General features: G+C 38.8%; 1 protein-coding gene across 1 annotated transcript in view; it reads right to left on the bottom strand.

Moving 5' to 3' along the window:
• Positions 1-1,597: 1,597 nt before the first annotated feature.
• LOC145322408 (uncharacterized) overlaps positions 1,598-20,498 on the bottom strand; it is a 40,743-nt gene continuing 21,842 nt past the window's right edge. Inside the window, exons 4-6 of the mRNA XM_080164398.1 lie at positions 16,032-16,070; positions 4,078-4,155; positions 1,598-3,462 (exon numbers count right to left, since the gene is read on the bottom strand). Of these exons, the coding sequence (XP_080020524.1) occupies positions 3,345-3,462; positions 4,078-4,155; positions 16,032-16,070 (235 nt within the window). The 3' untranslated portion in view covers positions 1,598-3,344. The remainder of the gene's footprint in view (positions 3,463-4,077; positions 4,156-16,031; positions 16,071-20,498) is intronic.

The following is a 20,498-nucleotide window of genomic DNA, read 5'->3' on the forward strand; positions in this document are numbered from 1 at the left end:
CGGGTCTGTCTTTTTTATGCCAAATTGGAAAAGATTGATTTAGAAATCTGGTTAAGGTGTCTATAGAAAGGTCTTTACATGCACCATCAAAAACTAAATTCATTGAGGGGATTACCTCCAAGATTTTAAGTACTTAAATTGGTTTAAATTGTGACCGACTGTTTTTTTAACAACCTTTAGAATACAATGATAATGTGCCAGGGGAAGTTTTGTTATCAATCTATGTTAGTCCTCAGAAATTGGTAAATACGTTCCTCCAAGGTAGTTAAATTCATAAAGTCATATTAGCCAGCTGGTAGAAACATTTTATCAGGGTGTGCGAGAATCTCTCACAATATCCACGTATTCTATATCCGTTTGTGCACATATGTAATAAATATTAAATTGTCTCAAAAGTGAACAATAACTCTGAGACAAAAACAAAAAACTTTTCAGCTTAATCTAAATCATTTTAAAGTCAAAAACTAAAACATGATTTATTCAAACACTTATATAATGCATCCTTATTTTTTTTGTTTTATTCTGTAGTAGTTCAATTTCTATAATAAAAAGTACACCCGTCCACACTTCTATCCTTCTGTCTGTATAAAGCTTAAGATACTCTTTAGGGCATACAGATATTAACCCTGCGATAGTTTCAAGCTTTATTCGTGGTGGGGGGAGGGGTCGTAGCTCCATTCCACCCAAAAAAAAGGAAAACTGCTTATATCACTTCATGTGGTTCAACTATCCTTGATTTCTACTCTCATGGGACAAAACCCTTAGATGCTAGGGGCAAAGCTAGTAGTTATTTATATAAAGTATGAAAGTTAATATCAGAATATTCAAAATGTTAGGCAATTACTATTAAAATTGAAAGCTTTCTCCAAAGTGTTTTTATAATAAGATAGCTTTGTTATAAGAAAGTAAAAGCTAAGGATATATAATTAGAAAGTTAAACATTTATTAATGAGAAATTAAAAACAAGGACCTCTTTGTTGGCTACCTTCATTAACCTAATATTAATATTACACAAATTCCTGTTGAGTAATTTAATGCATAATTTATAATTCTGACAACAGACAGATTTATTGCTACCTTTATAAGGATATGTAAAATATGAATGTTTGCATATGCATGTCATTGTCCAGTAGGTTTTTATTAATGAATAGGTTTTAATATCTATTGTTTTCTGTATTGGATTTGGACAAATTTTCTTGAGGGACATGTACATGTATAGACAACCACACTAAATGAACGAGCTCTAAACTCAAATTCAACCTAGTCCAATACCCCATCCCCCCCCCACCAAATAAAAAAAACATATTTTAGTTTTTATTTTAAAACAAACGCCATACCTTGTTCTTAGGGCAAAGAACTTATAGGCTAAGGGCGATGCCATTTGCACTTTAGCTTTCAGCACCTCAATAATAGACTCTATAAGTTTATGTAGAACAAAATTTTAACTCTTTAACCAAATGTTAAGTAATCGACCTAACTTAATAATTGAATGTCAATAATATTCACCGAAAATTCAGCAGTATTGAAAAAAGGTTCTGCTTTAAACTGTAAGCTATCTATGATAAACTACCTAAATTTAAAGAAGGAAAGAAATTAGTATAAAAAGATTTATTTCAGATAAATTGTAATGTGTAGATTAATAATAAGAAATATCACAGTTTTCTGGGTTAATCAGGGAGGGGTATGAAACCCGCAGTAAATATTATTTGCCATTAACTTTTCAGCAAGTTAAAATAATCAATTTTTAACACAATAACAATGTTTTATAATGTTGAATGTTTTTTGTGTAAAAGTTTGAGGCAAAATAGTTTTTTATCTGCAGGTGAGATAGTCCTTTCCTTTAGGGTTAATATGTTCATTAGGCAATTTTCTTAATAAATATTAATAGATTTAACAAACCCATAATTTAAATCATGGAATTATCATATAGTTTATGGTCATTGGATGCGGTCTGGTCATATATGATTCTGATACAGTTTGAACCATAAAAGCGTGGCATATCGACATTATATTCAAACCATTATAAACTTCTAAATATTTATATTTTAATGAAAAATCAAGTTTTTCTACAAGTATTTAAAGTTTAGTTGGGTTTTCAGTTATCTATTATATTATAAAGATAAATAATATGCCTATATTTAGTTTAATATTATATACATAAAATTCTCAATAAGTTAATACCATTGATTTTAAGTTAAAACTTTTCAAGTAAATTTGCGTTTATGCAAAACAAATTAATTAAAATTGGGCAGCTAAAAATCTAATTTAAAATAAATTTTCATGTTTATTTGTAAAAGCATAAAGTCATAGTGTCATTATTAAAATAAAGTCGATAAAAAACAGTAAAATTTTAAGTTAACTCAAAGATCTCAGCTGCCAAACTGAATTTACTAAATATTGACAAAAGATTAAATTTAAAAACAAACAAGATACAAAAGACTTTTATGATTTTCATGTAAATAAACATACAATGAAAAATGTTCAAAATTCACAGGGTTAATGGTTTAGTAAGCAGTGGTTTATTATTTTTAGTAGCACAGCAACTCTTTAATGAAATATAGCTTTGAAATGATTAAGCCATTTGATGCATAAACGTCCAAGCTTTTATCTTGAGGGGGGTAAAATTACGAGTTTCTAAGATTTGAGGGGGTAATCTAATGAATTTATTTGAATTTGAGCGGTTAAATGAGGAGTTTAAAAGTTTTAGGAAGGTAAACACCCCTTTAAACCTTGGATGTCAATGTTCTGATGTCATATTTTATGATTAATTGACAACATATGTCAAAAGTAATCTGTTTTATCAGATACATTTTAGACTTGTTATTGCTCCGCTACCCATGAATAGAATAGTTCTTTTTATAAATACACTTTATATATAATCTTATTAAATTTTTTTAATTTATCACAAAAAGGCAAGATTTTTTAATGTCATGATCCAAATTTGAAACTTTTTCCCAATTAAACTTGATCTTTACTCCTAAAAAAACTTTCCATAAAATGGGTAGTTTAGAAATTATCCCTGTTAGTTTTTGGTGCTAATAATTTATTGTAACATTCTTTTAATAGCCGTACTTTATAAATATTAGTTTTTTGTAGAATTTTTGCCATAATATCAATATAAATGAGCAAGAAAACTATGTTTTTATAATGTCATGCCTTAAAACTTTCAGCAAATGCCACACATAGTCTAAGAACAATTAATATTTAACTCGGATTATGGTTCCATTAAACTGGGTCATATTTCACATTAAAGACCCAAAATATATTTTTTTCTGTTCACTTTTTAACTTCATGTTTACACTTTTTATCACAAAGTGTGTAAATTACAAACAAATTTTGGCAACCTACACCGTCCAACTTGTCATAAATGCTAGCCACGTACTGGCAGCCAGTACTAGTAGGTAGTTGTTGAGAATTAGGGCAGGTGTCCCACTTCCAAGACTTGATTGTGTTGGACGGATTCTAAAAAGAGAAAATGTGATGCAGTCATTGTTATTAACAAAGAAAATGTTACTATCTATCTAAGCTTATACCAACAACGAAATTAGTTGGTGACCTTTATATCTGCGCCCCATATGTTATTTTAGATTTATTTCGCTTGTTGGCTATACCTTATTCCTGCTATCTATCTATCTATGCATCCATTCATCATCTATCCATCCATTTATTTATCCAACAAACAGTTTTACTTTAATCATCACATTAAATTCTTTCATCCATAATCCACTCAACAATCTATTGATCTATCTTCCTATCCATCTTAATTATACATCCATTTATCTATCTATCATTCTTTACCTCCTGACTAGACTGGCCTCTTCTATATAAGCACTCCCCACATTTATCTATCTATCAATCTTATTTATCATGTATCTATCTAAATATCTATTTACCTCCTGACTAGACTGGCCTCTTCTATACTAGTACTCCCCACATTCATCTTTCTATCCATCTTATCTATCATCTATCTATCATTCTTTACCTCCTGACTTGACTGGGCTCTTCTATACTAGAACTCCCCCCATTCATCTATCCATCCAACTTATCTATCATGTATCTATCTATCTATTTGTGTACCTCCTGACTAGACTGGCCTCTTCTATACTAGCACTCCCCACGGACCCTTCCTCCAACTTTGGATTGTATGTTATAGACCTGAAAAAAAAAATAGAATATTAGATTCTGCAAATTTATGATGTTTCTGTTTTTACAATCTAATTAATAGTTAATTGATTAAAATCGATGACTTGCAGAGTGGTGGGGGTGGGGGGGATGGTTTAACATAGTCTGTAGAAACGTAAACATCTATTAAGGGCTATGTCAAAAACGCACGAACATACCAACTTACGAACAACTTGAAGAGTTGCTATACTTCTCATCTCAGTGGGTGGGGTATAAAATGATATAATGCATTTCAAAATTCTTCTGAATCACTCATATTAATCAGTTCAGCAAGGAGTGATAATTCATTTCAAGAACAACTATTTTTTACTGTTCCGACAGGAACATGGAACATTTCTGTATAAATTCCATCGAAGCAATATAGTTTTTCCACAAACACATGTATATTTGAATACTTTTCGTCATAAAACAGGAAACTTTGAAAAGCTTTTCTATTACAACTTAAAAAATTGCCGGTCTTTAATCATAATTTTATTTTGATTTTAATAACACAACTTAAAAAAATTGCAATTCTTAGTTCCAAATTTTGAATGCCTTACTCATTAAGTTAATTAGATCATTCTTAGAACATAAAAGGGTTTGGCATAAATTACTTTTATGTGTAAAATTATTTTATCAGTCAGCTGACAACCAATACCCAGTAAGGGAGGGGACAATGGATCGAATAATAAGGGTCTCAAACCTTGGGGACCTACCCAAATTTAGCAAGATTTTTGGGACTTTGGGGACTAGCGCTCATTTGCCGCTGAATTTGTATGATCCTAGCAGACAAAAATCAATAAAGTAATTTAAACTATTTTCTTCACATTTTCTGGATAAATCTAGTTTTCATTGCCTTTCAGTGAAAACTCTTAAATTGAATTAAAACCCATTGTCCCATCCCCTACTCCCTGACTACATAGTGCCTTGGTTAGCCTTAATTTCTATCGAGAATTTTAATTATTTTCTTTAAAATTATGTCTTTATAACCTTGACCAGTTTCTCTAAATGCCTGATTAAACAATATAGCACAAGCTTTTGATCTAATATAATTTGTTTTAAAAATGGAAAAAAATTTTATTAGAGCATGATTTTTAGCAACAAATAGGTCAAAAATCCGCATCATAATACACTTAAATACATAGATATCTATTTAAATGCCTTACTCTTAGATGATTTGAAAACAAAATGCATTTTTCTTGTTTTTGAATTGACTCATTAATGAATACAACACTTGTATTGTTTCTAATATAAAGGTGTGTACCGAGGCTATTTTTAGTAGCGAAGCTACTATTTAGAATAGGTACAATTAAGGTGTACTTTCGTAAAAAAGTTCCTTATTGTCCTTTATAATTAACTTTCTAGCTTTGTCTGTAGAACATATTAACTTTTTCTTAAAAATAATTTTTGCATAATTTTATTGATATAATTGTCCTTGTTTTTACTAAAATGGTTATCAATGTAAATATTTTATTCTGAATCTAGCTACTCTTAAAGATGGTCGGGTAATACTGTACGATTAATCTTCAATGAGGTTTGTTAATACAGTCTATGCGCAGTTTAATCACCCGACAAACCCCTTTAACACAAACGCACTCGCTTACTGAACCGACTACCAACTTAATTCACAGAGATATAAATCCAGATTAACTTTCAAGTAGAGAGTTTGATCAAATTTAAGAGATTGAGTGCAAGGAATTCCCGCATGGAATTTTAAACTATTTCCAAAAGTTTTATGAAAATGTCCAAACTTTTCAACCAATATTTGTCTAGTTGAAACTGACAAACAAACATACTGCCAGATAGAAAAACAGACAGATAGATAGATAGTATTAGAGGGAAAGCATTGTTTTTTTTTATTTATATTGTACAACAGATTACTGTTTTATTTCATATATACGTTATAAATTTGTGTTTCATGCGCTACTTATGATTAACATTGTACTTGATTGCACTTAAGGTAAAAGGGTGATCAATATTTTAATTTACAATATTTATATTTATGCATTTTTAATCTTTAAGCTCTTCCAAAATTTTATCAAAAAGGTCTGTACACTACTTGTTTAAAATCAACTATTAAAAATTCAATAAGAGTACCAAAAGGTTGGATTAAGCGTTATTTACAGCCCAATGTCCACTCTCTCTCTGTCAATTGGGATGGTTAAATTGACAATGTGTCCCTCAAATATAATAAACAAAATGACCACTAGACTGTTATGTGCATAATATTTGTATATTGTTACTTTGTACTATCAAATCAATTAATAATATAACCCACAAAAGCTATTATACCAACTAATACTAGAACAAGGTATTTATTAACAGTCCAGTATGTCTTTACTCCCTGTATAACTATACATTTAAACAATTTTGTTATGTGGTTTTAACGAGATTTATTTCATTTGCATGGTTGGTGTTAAATGTTAGCGCGCACGCGCCTATATCTTCCTTGGTGCACAGAACAGCAGAACAATAATATAAATAAATGTTGCAACATATTTATAGCCCACTTTTTAGTATTCAAATGCACTTTTTTTATCCTAGCCACTCTTCAATTCTTACCCATTTTTGTGTATGTACTCTTTATCTTAACACGATTTTAAAACTCTAAGCAATTCTGATTCAAAATAGTTTTATAATTCTCAACCTATAGATAATTTGACTGAATATTTATAATTATTACATTATAAGTTGTCTGGTCATTTATAAACTTTGTTTATATGAATATTCTATATGTTTAATTCAAAATTACAATAAGTCCATTTCAATTCAAGAATTTTATATGTAATTAGACTCAATGAAAATAGAATTAAGTTTTTTAGATTTGATAAATTTGACCAATAATGGAAGCGCTACTGTGGTATTCGGCAACCGTGAGCCATGCCTATGGCACCCCTGATCTAGGGTTCGGTGGAGGGTCAATGGCCCTCCCCCGAGTCCTGGGGAAGGGGTCTAGCGACCCCCTCCCTATGCTTAAAATTAATGATTGAATCTGTCATGTTTATTATGGTTAACTGTATTCTTAATTCTCCCCCACCCTTTTCAGGGATGGGGGATCATTATTGCCCAAACTGACCATTGTATATGTATTATGATGCTTTTATGTTATGATTATTTATTCCTATCCATGTAATTATTGTTTGTTGTATATAGCTTCAGTATCTTTTAAACCTTCAATAAAGTGACAACTGAAATAGATGTTGATCATTATCTAGTGAATGCTAGAGAAGCGTAGCTTCTCTATAGTAAGGTGTCCACGTCTGTCACACTGCCGTAATCTAATTGAACTCCGGTGTCTGCCATTTATCCTCGGCGGATACCACAACTTTTGGTGACAGCTGTGTGAGATTACGGCGAACCACAAGTGTAGAGCAGACGCGCATCTGAGGCTAAGGTACTCCCAGCAGTGAATCTGGCAAAACTGACGCAAGCAACCTGAATTACCCACCCTGGACAGCAAAGTTTAACTCTGCATCCGGCAGTTGTGGAAGCGAGACAGCGAAATTTGACGAATAACCGCGAGCAGCGCCGATATCTAACGGAGAATTGAGCGCTCAAAGGGCTGAAACAGGCCTGCGGACCGGCTGAAACAAGCCAAATAAGTGTAAACGGCTGCAAATAGGCCAACTTTACTGCAAGAAATAGCAGGATCCGAACCAGTGGCGCTAGCAGGACGGGACATTCCCTGCCGCCATCAGCCGGATTTGGATCAGCGGCGCTAGCAGGACGGGACATTCCCTGCCGCCGATAGGCTGAAACATGCCACATAGCTGCAAGCTGCGAGCCAACATACGAGTGTAGTGCACCAGAACAGAGAAAAACTACGTCAACTCCAAGTATCCTGAGAGGCTACAACGCAGCCACCCATCTAGAAAAACAGATATTATGTTACATTGCAGGGATTACCACCCTGGTGTGATGGCTAAACAATAGATTTATGAGCAAAGCTTGGCAAACAAATTGTTGTGTTGTGATAAATCTAAGAATAGAACAGGCTTGGATTTATTGTGTATTGTGATAACAGCTAAAAATAGAACAGAGTTGGTAAACAAATCTGTTATGCAATTGTGATAAGGACAAAAATAGAAGCTAGATGTAATAAAATAAAGACCCTGATATACAATCAAAACACCTCAAGCCCACAGCACAACAACAATACACCCCTTATTCCAAGGGAAAGGGAGGAGCCCCTCTCCATTGAAGGCAAATACAATCAGGGTGATATAATAGATAAGCCTAGGATTAAGAAGAAAAGGCACTATTACACCAGCACACAGTTACCTCCCTCCCTCACAGGGGAAACGGACGGAGTTACCCCCGTCCCCTCACGCGCTTCCCCCTTCCTACCCACACTAGACTAAGTCCGTCTGTAGTGTGGGGCTAGCGATCGGACACACAGAGCGCCATTCACGGGTAGCGCAACAGAGTGCGGAAAATATCATAAATTCAACGGACGAAGCGGACCAATGAGAGAGCGAGTTGAGGGGTGAGAGCGCGTTTTCCCCGTGTGCGCGGATTTGACGGTGCAGACGCGCGTTGCAAGGACAGGAGATTTCACGCACACACACGCACACACACACACACACACACACCGGAGCGGAGCTACTCCATAGCATTTAACAGGGGTATTTTTTTAGCAAATAAAGAATTACAAGCTTCTCTCCTTCTAGCTCTAGTGTGATAAAGGAAAACCCAATCAGTTCCTGACAGCAGTTCAGACCCTCAACATCTATCTACCCCTACCAGTCTACCCTACAACCTCAGCACCTAACTAGTGATAAGTACAGCTAAGTTATATCTTTGCAACTAAACTACCAACCTAGTGATACAAACAGTGTTGGCTGTTAGACTAGATAGCCTCAAGTGACAAACCATTCATTTTAGTACTGTATAACTTTGTGCCCCGCCGTTGAACCGTTGACCCAATGGACCAGCCGCAAGCCCCAGGAGGTGACCAAGCCCCAGGATGGCTCCAGGATGACCCTCAACCGGCCCCAGCCGAGTACCGCAAGCTGATGCTGAGCAATCTGCCGGAGTATAGAGGGCCGCCCAAGCAATCCTGGTCGTCACATATCCGCAGACTCGAGATGTCATGGGCGGCTTACCGCGTGCCACCTCATGATTCCCTCAACCGCCGCAACGCCCTCCTACTGTCACTGGTAGGGCAAGCGGCGGAAATGGCGTCCCATCTGTTTGGCGAGGCAGGCCAAGCCTTGACCTACGAACAGGTCAAGGCCGAGTGTGAAATGTTATTTCGTCCTGCTTTTGAATCCCAAACGCTTAAACAAGCGTTTAGGGATTACAAGCAACACTCGACAGAACCGATACAGGCGTACATATCCACTAAATGTGCCCTGTATCGGGACGCCTATAGCCATGAGGATCTTGAGTTGTTGGTGGACGAATTAAATCGTGGAATTCGTAACGCCAATGTAAAACGCATCATGATGGGTCATGAAATTACGAGTGTACCTGAGTACACTCGTAAGGCCATGTTTACCGTCACCATGATCACAAAGCAACTGAAGGAAGGTGTGTGCCTAGTGGACTCTACCGACGGGCTGACTGGATCCGCCAGCATCCAGTTGCCCCAGTATGATGATTCGGAGCCAATGGAGATTGGCGCCTTGGCTCCGGGTCTCCACCAAATAGGGAAGGTCGCTCCAGATGACAAGGTTCCAGGACGCTGCTTCCGCTGCCAGGGGAGAGGCCACCGAGCTCAAGACTGCCCAACGCCTGTGGAAGTCAGCCTAGAGGAGAGACGTACCCAGCCACGCCGTGACCGTTCTGCCAAGTGTGAGCGCTGTCACTATGACGGTCACACGGCGGCCGACTGTAGAGCTGACTGGGCCCAGGTAGCCAGCCGCAGGCGCACCGCCGATAAGGGCGCCCCTCCAGGGAAGCCCAGCAGAGTGGCCCACATGGAAGGGGGCGCGCCCCCAGCACCCCCGCAGCAAGCAGCCGTGCCCAAAGCTGTGGACCGAGCCGATGGGATGCCGCAGTTTGGGACTGTCCCAGCTAGGATCAACGTACTGGGCGGCGCGGCTGAACCCAACCGGGTTGGCCTAGGCTTCAGCCTCAACCATCTGGGGCCAGAGCTGATACAACCCAACAATGTCGCCGAGCCAGAGATTCTGAGGCCCCAGCATTTTAGCCTCAACATGATGGAACCTGCACGACTGGGCCTACCCAGCAAGAGTGGAGGGGCACTGCCCAGCGTCCCTGAGACGGTGTACGGGGAGGCCCTGGCAGCCGCCGAACGAGAGAGGCAGGAGGTGCTAGCCAGCGCCTCTGCATCGATGTATGGGACGCCACCCGGCGTCGCCACCTGGGATGATGGGGGGGTGCTATCCAGCGCCTCCCACCTGGTGCCTGGGGCGACAACCGTCGCCGCCACCGAGATACCTGGATCCTGGAACGAGCCAGCCTCCAACCTGATGTCTGGGGCGACAACCGTCGCCGCCACCGAAAGACCTGAGTCCTGGAACGAGCCAGCGGTCCTAGAGGAAGGGGTGACACCCGTCACCCCCAGTCAGCCAGCGCCACCAGCCTGCAGGGAGAGCCCAGCTACATGCCATCCAGAGCCCCCTGCCAGCCAAGGGAACCCAGCTGCTCAACATCAGGATAAGTTGAATTTGTTAAATGTGTTGTATCCAAGATATTGTAAAAACCCAGCCTTGCCTGTGCCCCCTGCACCAGAGGCTGGGGAGATTGAAATTTGGGAAAATAAGGACTTGCCTGTGCCACATGCACCTGAGTTCCTAGGGCAGGGGAGGGAAGTGAGTAAGGGCGAGCCTGTGCCACATGCACTTCAGCCCCATGCCACTGGGCATGTTTTGGACAAGGGAAGGGAGCACTTGGGGCTAGGGGAGCCGACACCCAGGCAAGTGCCAGTCGCTTGCCAGTCTGTCATTGGGGAGGGTATCGGGGTGCCCCGGCCGCATACAGATAACGCTCAATGGAAACTTGTATCTAGCCAGGAGCAGCCCAGCCGTGTCCAGTCCCAAGAAGCAGCCGTGACCAGAGCTGAAGATCCCCAGCCGCGTGTACGAGGAAGATGGTTGCCTGGAAGCCTCTCCCATTGGTGGATGGTCCTGTGGGGCCTCCTGCTGGCAGCCGTGTGGCCTACAACCAGCTACGTCCTGGTGGGATGGGACTGTGCCAACCCCACCCATGTCACATCCTACAATAAAGAAAAGATGTGTAACACGGAGCCCCTACACCAGGAGGTGCCCCTGGGCCATGAAGTACACGTCCTGCAGCAAGTCAAGGTGAGGGAAACCACCGGGTACAGTTGTCAACTCACCGTGTCCCAGTGGACATTCAGGTGTGGAGTATGGGGTCACCTCAAGGTGACCTCGGTCCCCACCCTCATGAGGCCAACCAAGATAGACCCAGAAGCGTGCCGAGACCTGGCCAGGAACCGAGTCTACACGTTGCCAGGCAAGACCCAGCCACTGACGTTCCAGCTGAACCATCCCTTGTTCTTCACCATCGATATGGTGGGCGCCCTCGTCAACAGCCCCGAGGGGGTGGGTTGTGAAGGGGAGGACGTCCACTTCGAGGGCCAGCTATACCGCAACGAATTAGTGCTCCAGGAGCGACGTCTGCTGGTCAAGGAGGAGACCTATGTGGTAGAGGATGGACGGGTGGAGTCCCAGTCTGACCACCTGACCCTAGAGTGTCCCCATTCTGAGCTGTCCTGCATCACTGGGGAAGCAACCTACGTGTGGGACCACCTGGGAAGAGATTGCCCCTTGAGGCTGATCCGCAGCCTCCAGCCCAGCCTGGTGATGGATGCATACCTGGTTGACCATCAGGCCCAGTTTTTCATCAACATGACCAACCCCACCTCGATTGTGAACTGCGACTTCGAGGCCCATGCCACAAACCATCCAGCGTTGTTCGTGGCAGCTGACCCAGCCGCGGCTGCGCTGCCCAGAGTGTCGGCCAGGGATGTTGACGTTCCCCTTCAAGCCCAAATACATGCAGGTTATATTGGGTTTACCCTGGAAACGCGCATGAAAAGCACCGCAGCAGAAGAAGTAGCGGCCAACTGCTGGAAGCTCCAGCAACTAGACCCGGCCCACCCGGTGCGTGTCCAGGGGAGCACGTTCTCGGTACTGAGGGGAGACATCCTGCTGCAGCTGACCTGCCAACGCCATAAATACGTTGTCCGCGAACACAAGGAGTGTTGGGACAAAGTGCCAGTAGAGCCCACAGGTTTTGTAGACGCTGTGACACGAGTATATAGTGAACACGCCACCAAGATTCCCTGCTCCTCCACCTACCCCCTGACTGTGCATGCGGAGGAAGGCTGGATAGAGTTAACCCCCGCTCCCAAGAAAAGGCCACCCCCGCTGGATACGCCTAAGCAATTGTTGACAGAGCCCCTAGATGACTTCAGTTCAGGTGGCTTGTATTCGCAGGCTGAGTTGAACGACTGGCAACAACTGCTGGCGTTCCCAGCATACAAGAGTGCCATGCTGACCGGCCTATCCTATGGCTCCTGCGTTCAGCAAGGCAGCTGTTCGGCCACAGGAGACCATGGGATAGTGTCCTACAACATTGACCGACTGGCGGAAGAAGGAGAGGCAGCCCTGGATGTATGGGCTGGATTTAGACAAGCCATCCACGAGTGGGGAGATGGCGCAGCCATACTGTGTTTGCTGTTGTTGATCCTCAAACTGCTGGGGGACCTAACCATCATTTCCCTGGCAGCAGCACAAGGAGGAGTCCGGGCAGCCCTGAATGCGATATCACAAGTGTTCCTGTACCATCCAGCTTTGTATAGGAAAGCGCTGGCTAGAGCCAGGCTCAACCATGCCAAGTCCCGGGACTTTTCAGTGGACTGGGATGCCATTCCCATCGGCAGGGAAGCAGCCGAGGAAATGGTGTCTATGAAATCAACTGACAGCGGGCATGACCGCCCAGGTAGGCCAGGACCGCCCTCTGGCAGACCCCGCGGCCCCTCAGGAGGACAGGCCGCTGCTCAGACGATCAACCTGGCAGCCAGCGCCCCAGCCGCTGCCAACAACAACCAGCAGGCCCCACTGTTGACCGTTCCAGCAACAACTGTGCCACCAGCAAACCTGATACCTGCCGGCGCTGACCAACGTGTCCAACCCAAGCCAGCCTCTGCCTTCTATCCCACATTGGGAGCCCATCAACCCTAAGAAGACACTCACCACTAGGATTCCATTGAATCATTATCGTTGTATATATATCTTAGCCCTAAGGAGCGGACCGAAGGCCTCAACCACTGTCGGAAGTCTGGTAGGGAAATCATCTCCCAGCCTTCCGAGGGGAGAGTTGTGGTATTCGGCAACCGTGAGCCATGCCTATGGCACCCCTGATCTAGGGTTCGGTGGAGGGTCAATGGCCCTCCCCCGAGTCCTGGGGAAGGGGTCTAGCGACCCCCTCCCTATGCTTAAAATTAATGATTGAATCTGTCATGTTTATTATGGTTAACTGTATTCTTAATTCTCCCCCACCCTTTTCAGGGATGGGGGATCATTATTGCCCAAACTGACCATTGTATATGTATTATGATGCTTTTATGTTATGATTATTTATTCCTATCCATGTAATTATTGTTTGTTGTATATAGCTTCAGTATCTTTTAAACCTTCAATAAAGTGACAACTGAAATAGATGTTGATCATTATCTAGTGAATGCTAGAGAAGCGTAGCTTCTCTATAGTAAGGTGTCCACGTCTGTCACACTGCCGTAATCTAATTGAACTCCGGTGTCTGCCATTTATCCTCGGCGGATACCACACTACTACTCCTTATTTTACTCACAAATAATATTTTTGAGCTGATTTCAAAGAGTCAAAATCTTTAAACTTTCATTAGAATACCCCCTTTAAACATTTGAAACCCCCATTTTACCCCAAAAAAGCTAGGACGTCCATGGTGGCAAGTGTATTACATTAGATTTAAAGTTGTCTACAGCTATTTATATCTTTTTTTCTAGAATATCAGTCTTATAATTGCAATTGCTATAAGCAGAATATACAGACACGCTTCCCTACGTTTTCAACCCCTGCGGGCCATTCAAATATGTCAATTAATACAAGTTAGACAAAACAAAATTCTCATGTATGTACAAAAAGAAAATAAGGGAACATTAAATGACCTAAGAATATTAAACTTTACATTATAATAGTACTTTTTATACATATATTAGTAGCAAAGTACTCTAAAAGCCAACCTAATCGGTTGTGTGTATCTTTATTCATCAACTTATTTCTTTATTTTAGGGTTTAGCTCTATGACTAAACATACAGGAATTGAGGGACAATAATCATATAAAGTTTAGTTGAATTTAAAGTCATTTAATTTTATTCATTCCTACTGAATGACAGTTCAGTGGAAGTACAAATTTAAGAGTAAACTTAATACAAATTGTCTCTAAAGAATGGCGGATTAAATGTAGAATTTGGCTACAATTTTAAATAAATTGCAGTTAAACAAGAACAATTATACTTGCAGCTTAGTGTATTTAAAATTGTATAGTATACATGTAAACTCCTTGAACAAACACAAGTTTTGACGTTGTATTGAAATGATTTTGTTTTATTGTGCAAAAAAGTCAGCTTTTGATGGCACGATCTTATCTGGTAATTCCAATAAATGTGCCAATTTTTGAACCAATTTGTTCTCCTATTTTTTCTACTAAAGAAGTAATATTTTTGAACGTCTTTAGTTTTAACACAGCCAGGGGCGTCCAAGCTTTTTTTTTGGGGGGGGGGAAATTTTAGGGGGGGGGGGTAATTCGTGTTTTGGGGGGGTAAAATGGCGCGCGAAGCGCGCCGAAATTTTTTTTTACCCCCCCCAAAATTTTTACCCCGGGGGTAAAATTTGATTGGGGGGGGGGTAATTACCCCCCCTAAAGTCTGTTGGGGGGGGGTAAATACTCCCCCCAAATCTGTTGGGGGGGGGTAATTACCCCCCCCAAACTAATTTACCCCGGGGGTAAAATTTTTGGGGGGGGTAATTTAATTATGTAAAAAAAGCACCTACCTAATCTATTAAGTTTATAAGTACTATCCTATAACATAAAGTAGTAAGTAAGGTTTATTTGACTATAGCTTCAGATTTCATTACTTTTAATACTGAGTTCTCCTTTTTAGAAAAGCTTCACATAGATCCCATGATGGTTCCACACTATTATAGGTCAATCCTTTGAGTGGTTTTAGGCTATTTTTCTCCTCCCTTTTTACCCTTTAGAAAACACGAGTTCTTAGATGCTAAGGGCGCCACTGCTATTCAAATATATAGTAGTATCTCATTCTCTAGAACATAAAAATACAATAATTAACTCACTAACCAATGAACCAATATGATTATACTTTAAAGTGAAGCGTCTTATAGGTCCTGGTAAGTTTTATAACTAGTTTTGAGACACCCTGACATCCTCCCAAAAGAAATCGCCTATAGAAATTCTTTTTCATTATTTAATGAAATATTTAATTTAGTTAGGTATCTATTTTATGGAATCTTCAGTGCTTTACAATTACATCATAGATCCCCCCCAAAAAAAAAAATTTTCAGTAAAATTTTTTTTTTAAGAACATTCAATTGGGGGGGGGGGGGGGGTAAATACCCCCCCCAAAAATTTTTTTTTAAAGAACATTTATTTTGGGGGGGTAATTACCCCCCCCCAAAATCGTTTGGGGGGGTAAATACCCCCCCCCCCCCAAAATCGTTGGGGGTGCCTACGGCACCCCCAAGGTAGGGGTAATTTTTTTTTGGGGGGGGTATTGTTCAAAAAATTTTGGGGGTGCCAAATGGCCCATTACCCCCCCCCCCTTGGACGCCTATGAACACAGCTCTACGATTATGTAACAATATTAAATGTTTACCTTAAGGTTTGCCAGGTTGTGGTGGATCTCTCTGTTGTGCTGAAATTAAAGATTAGTTATTTCTCGCATCGTATTATAAACAGCTTTTCGCGGATATAGAATGTACTATTATAAGATTAAAACCAGTTTTTTTTAGCTCCGAGATGCCGAAGGCTAGACATAGTTTTTTCGTATGGATAAGAACCGGTTCTAATCCACCGGATTCGAATGAATACGAGAAAATATTATTACTTATTTGCTCAATTCTTATTGTTTTGGTTCTAACGACATAATAAATTCGAAACTGATAAAGATATTTTTGAGGTTTTCTGTTTGTCCTAATAGATCACATAAACAGCTAAACCGATACTTTTACAATTTTCAGGGAAGTTTAGTAAAGGTCAATCAAGGAAAGTTTTAGACTATTGGACACTCTCATAACCTAACCCCAAATATATAAAGTATCCCTAAAAAAAACATTGTGGTGGAGCGGGGTGATGAGACCCCACATTAGCTTGAAAACCTTGGAGGCTTCCCATGCTTTAAAAATACCCCAGAGGGGAAGCCACCAGTTCAAAAAAGCTATAACTCTTATAAATTTTAAAAGATACAAATTCAAATAATCTAAAGCCAGTTACGATATTTAGAAAGGTTTTAAAATACCTTTTTAAAATTGGTGCCACGCCCAAAATCTTTTTGATGGGATTTTTTACAATTTAAAAAACAATTCAATTTCAACAAAAATCATTCAGTTTTTTAAATGCACCCCCCTCCCCCCCGATTCCACCCTTTACATTTGAAAATAATATGTACATACATGCTTCTATATAACTATGGTGCGTTCATCTGTCTGTCAATTTCTTCTACTTAGCATAATTTAATTAAAATTTCTGCAAAATTTAGGTTTGTAACATGTTCTTGTTTTACACAAACTATTATTGTGATTTGCATATTCTGCGCTATGTATGGACATAATTGATTTGGTCTGCTTTTGATTGATGTTATAATGTTATACAAGTAAAAACATCTGAATCATCAAAAAAATACGAATGAATTGATAAATCCTAGAATAAAATAAGAAGGCTGTCTGTCAGTCTCACTGAAAGAACTAACCACAGAACCTCACAATGAGTCTCATATAGATTTTACTTTTTATCGTTGGAAAAAAAAAGAATGCACCTATGGAACCACTTGACCCCTTCCCCCCCCCCCCCCAAAAAAAAAAAAAAAAATTGGGTGGTTGGCTGACTAACAACACCCCCAATATGAACCTCTAGAAAAGTATTACTGCTTAATCTTATGGTCGGAATCGTCCATGCTGCAAATCGATTTCTGTAGTGAGGATCATTGCCAAAAATTTTATTTAAAAAAATGAATGTGGGCGGTGTTGCATTAATTTTTATCCATATATACTAGGACAAGTAATAAATGTAATCACAAACCTAACCTAATAATTGTATGAGTATAAATTTTATAACCCATACAACTACCTGATTTCAGTGGTTGGGACCTTTTTCGTCTGCTAGCAAATTGATTTCTGCTCTTTTGTAGCGACTTGGCTGTGTTAATATTTCCGAATATAGGCTGATTTTCCAAGACCCAATTGAAAGTCGACACAGTGTCCCCACCCAGTGAACAATGAACAGTTATTTAACACATGCCCACTCTATTCTTTTACTTTAATCCTAAACTAACGTTGTGTCCCTTAAGATCTAGAAAACTATTTCTCGTATTCATTCGAATCCAGTGGATAGGAACCGGTTCTCATCCATACAAAAAAAATGTCTAGCATCGTATTATATCCAGCTTTCTACGAATATAAAAATGTACAATTATAAGATTAAAACCAGTTTTTTCAGCCCCGAGGTGCCGAAGGCGGATGTATAATTGTACATTTTATATCCGCGGAAAGCTGTTTATAATACGATGCGAGAAATAACTATTACATAATGGACTATTCTTTACTGTAAAGATTCATGCTTGTTAGATAATTGTGGATGTTTAATTAAAGAAAATTTTATCAAAAATCCCTTAATATTGTATTTTAATTGTAAAAAAAAATTAGGAACAGTAGGGTCAATGTAAAAATATTGTTTGTAAAGTTAAAACCTAAAAACCTTTCTAAAAATCATTTATGACCTGAGATTATAGTTTCAACTTTTAACATTGGATTGAAAACATTTACTTATGATTAATCGATTTACCTTTTCTTTTAAAAACTTTTATTTTAAAGCGAAGCTTTTTACAATACAACTTTGACTTCATAATTTTGAAGTAGGAATGTTTTCTTTTTAATTTTGATTAAACATTGTGTTGATTTTTTTTATTCCTTACATTTTTTGGATTACCGTATAAGTGTTGTATACTAGGTTAAGTTTTGTTTTATCGGATATAGAACAGCTCTGCATTTTTTGGGCACCGTAGATTCATGTCCCCGCAGGGGTTAGGCAAAAAGAAAGCCGGGTATTAGTTATCAAACAGGGAACATAATCGCCCCGCTCCCGTTATTTTCAATTTATTTTATAAATAAAGTGATGAGGGTTTCAGTGGTCAATAATTGATTTAAGGCGAAGTACCTGATTTCCCTCTTGGTTGAATGGAAATTTCTATTCTTGTTCAATTACATTATCTTTGTTTTATCTCGACTCAAAGATATCTTGAGCTCATCTTTTTTCAAAGAAAAACAATGACACACCTTAAGATTTATGTTCAAATCAGTGTTTTAAGGCAAAACGTTTTTATGTCAAAAAGTGGTTACGGCTTTTAAGAAGGCTACTTTTCATTATCTGACAAACTGTTAATATTTCAAATCGATATCCTTTAATATAAAGTATTAAGCGTTTTTTGTCAGTCCCGAAGGATCTCGCTAACCGCTGAACCGATTTTGTTCTCCTTTACAGTGAAGCTTCTGATAGGTCCCGAGAGTGTTTTAAACTATTTTTGGGGAGGATGTCTTCCCCCCCTCCCCCAAATATTTTTTTACTCTTGAAACTCAAATTTAAAATGGCATGAGGTAGACTTTTTCCCCTCCTAACTTAAGTGCCCCTAGGGGCTTCTAGGGGCGTAGCCGCTAGTCTACCTTATATTATATTAAAAGGTCCTTCGTATAGAGGGTACTCTTAGAAGAAGACTCCAAATTTATTGAATATGCGCCTTGGATTAGAAACTTAATTTACATAACATAGTTTGTTAGAATCACATATACAACCAGTGGACCCATCAAAGATCCTCATATTCAAAAGCTGTGCATGCGGGAACGAAGCTTCAAAATTAACGTAAATTAACATAACCTGGCAGAAAAAGTTTTGCAAATTCATTTATTATAGAACAAGTGGGGATGGTGTTATGGATGAATAATTGGAGAAATGAAGGATCTTGTTCCTAATTCATTTTTAGGGAGGATTTCAAAAAAAAATTCTATTCATCATCTTCGAACATTTACATATCATTATCATATCAAGCAGATGATAGGATAGGGATTCATGGTTTATCTAGGTTTCTTTTAGTATTATATTTTGTTTAACATTTTCATCAAATGCTTATCAATGTATAATGATATAGAACCCAGTAAAAGTGTCTGACTATGACGTCAGAAAAAATTAACAATTAACCAATGAGAGACCGCTATATATTTTACCATTGGTCAATTACAGTAAATACTGGCTTCTCATTGGTTAATTGTTTTTTTTTCTGACGTCATAGTTCGACACTTTTACGAGGTTCAATGATATATGGTCTATTCGTTCTCAAAATCATCACAATTTTTAAATTTGGACATTTTACCTTATAGATTTAAATATACAAAAATGATACATACAAAAATACTGTAAAAAGTATTTATAAATGATTTTTGCAGTAGGTTTGATATAATGAGCTTTATCATTTATTTTTTTGAATTTCAAAGCAGCTTATACTGCCTATAAAAAATGACGTCATACAATAAAAATGACCAAAGATAGGCCAGTATACATTGTAATTGTCCAATAGTAAAATGTATAAAGAACATTAGTTATCTATACTAAATGACGTCATTTTTGTAGGCATTATAAGGTGCTTCATGAATTTCCTAAGATCAGTATTTCCATACCCTACCCAAATATTAGATATGAGACATAAATCCATGTTTCATTTTAAGCAACATTTTTTAAAGTGAACTGAAGTTAAATTTTGTAATATATACAACTTTAAATGTAATGTCTATATAAGGAGTTCAAATAGTGTTTCAAGTCGACTGGATATAATTACAAGATTTGAATTGCATTTCAATACTCCAATCCCTGTATGATTTACAGGTATTATGACATACATGTAAATGTTTATTTAGGCATCTAAAAGTTGCTATAAGTTAAATATTATTGACATAAATATCGAGAGCGCTAATTTGCCTGCCTTACCTTGTCAAGCTTATCTAGTAATAAAATTATAACGAAATTTAAATGAACAATTTTAGAATTTTGTTTTTAAGACCATAACTTTTGTAATGCTAAA

The sequence above is a fragment of the Acartia tonsa genome, chromosome 6 (genome assembly GCF_053477335.1).
Source record: "Acartia tonsa isolate MP-2025a chromosome 6, ASM5347733v1, whole genome shotgun sequence".
Taxonomy (NCBI): domain Eukaryota; kingdom Metazoa; phylum Arthropoda; class Copepoda; order Calanoida; family Acartiidae; genus Acartia; species Acartia tonsa.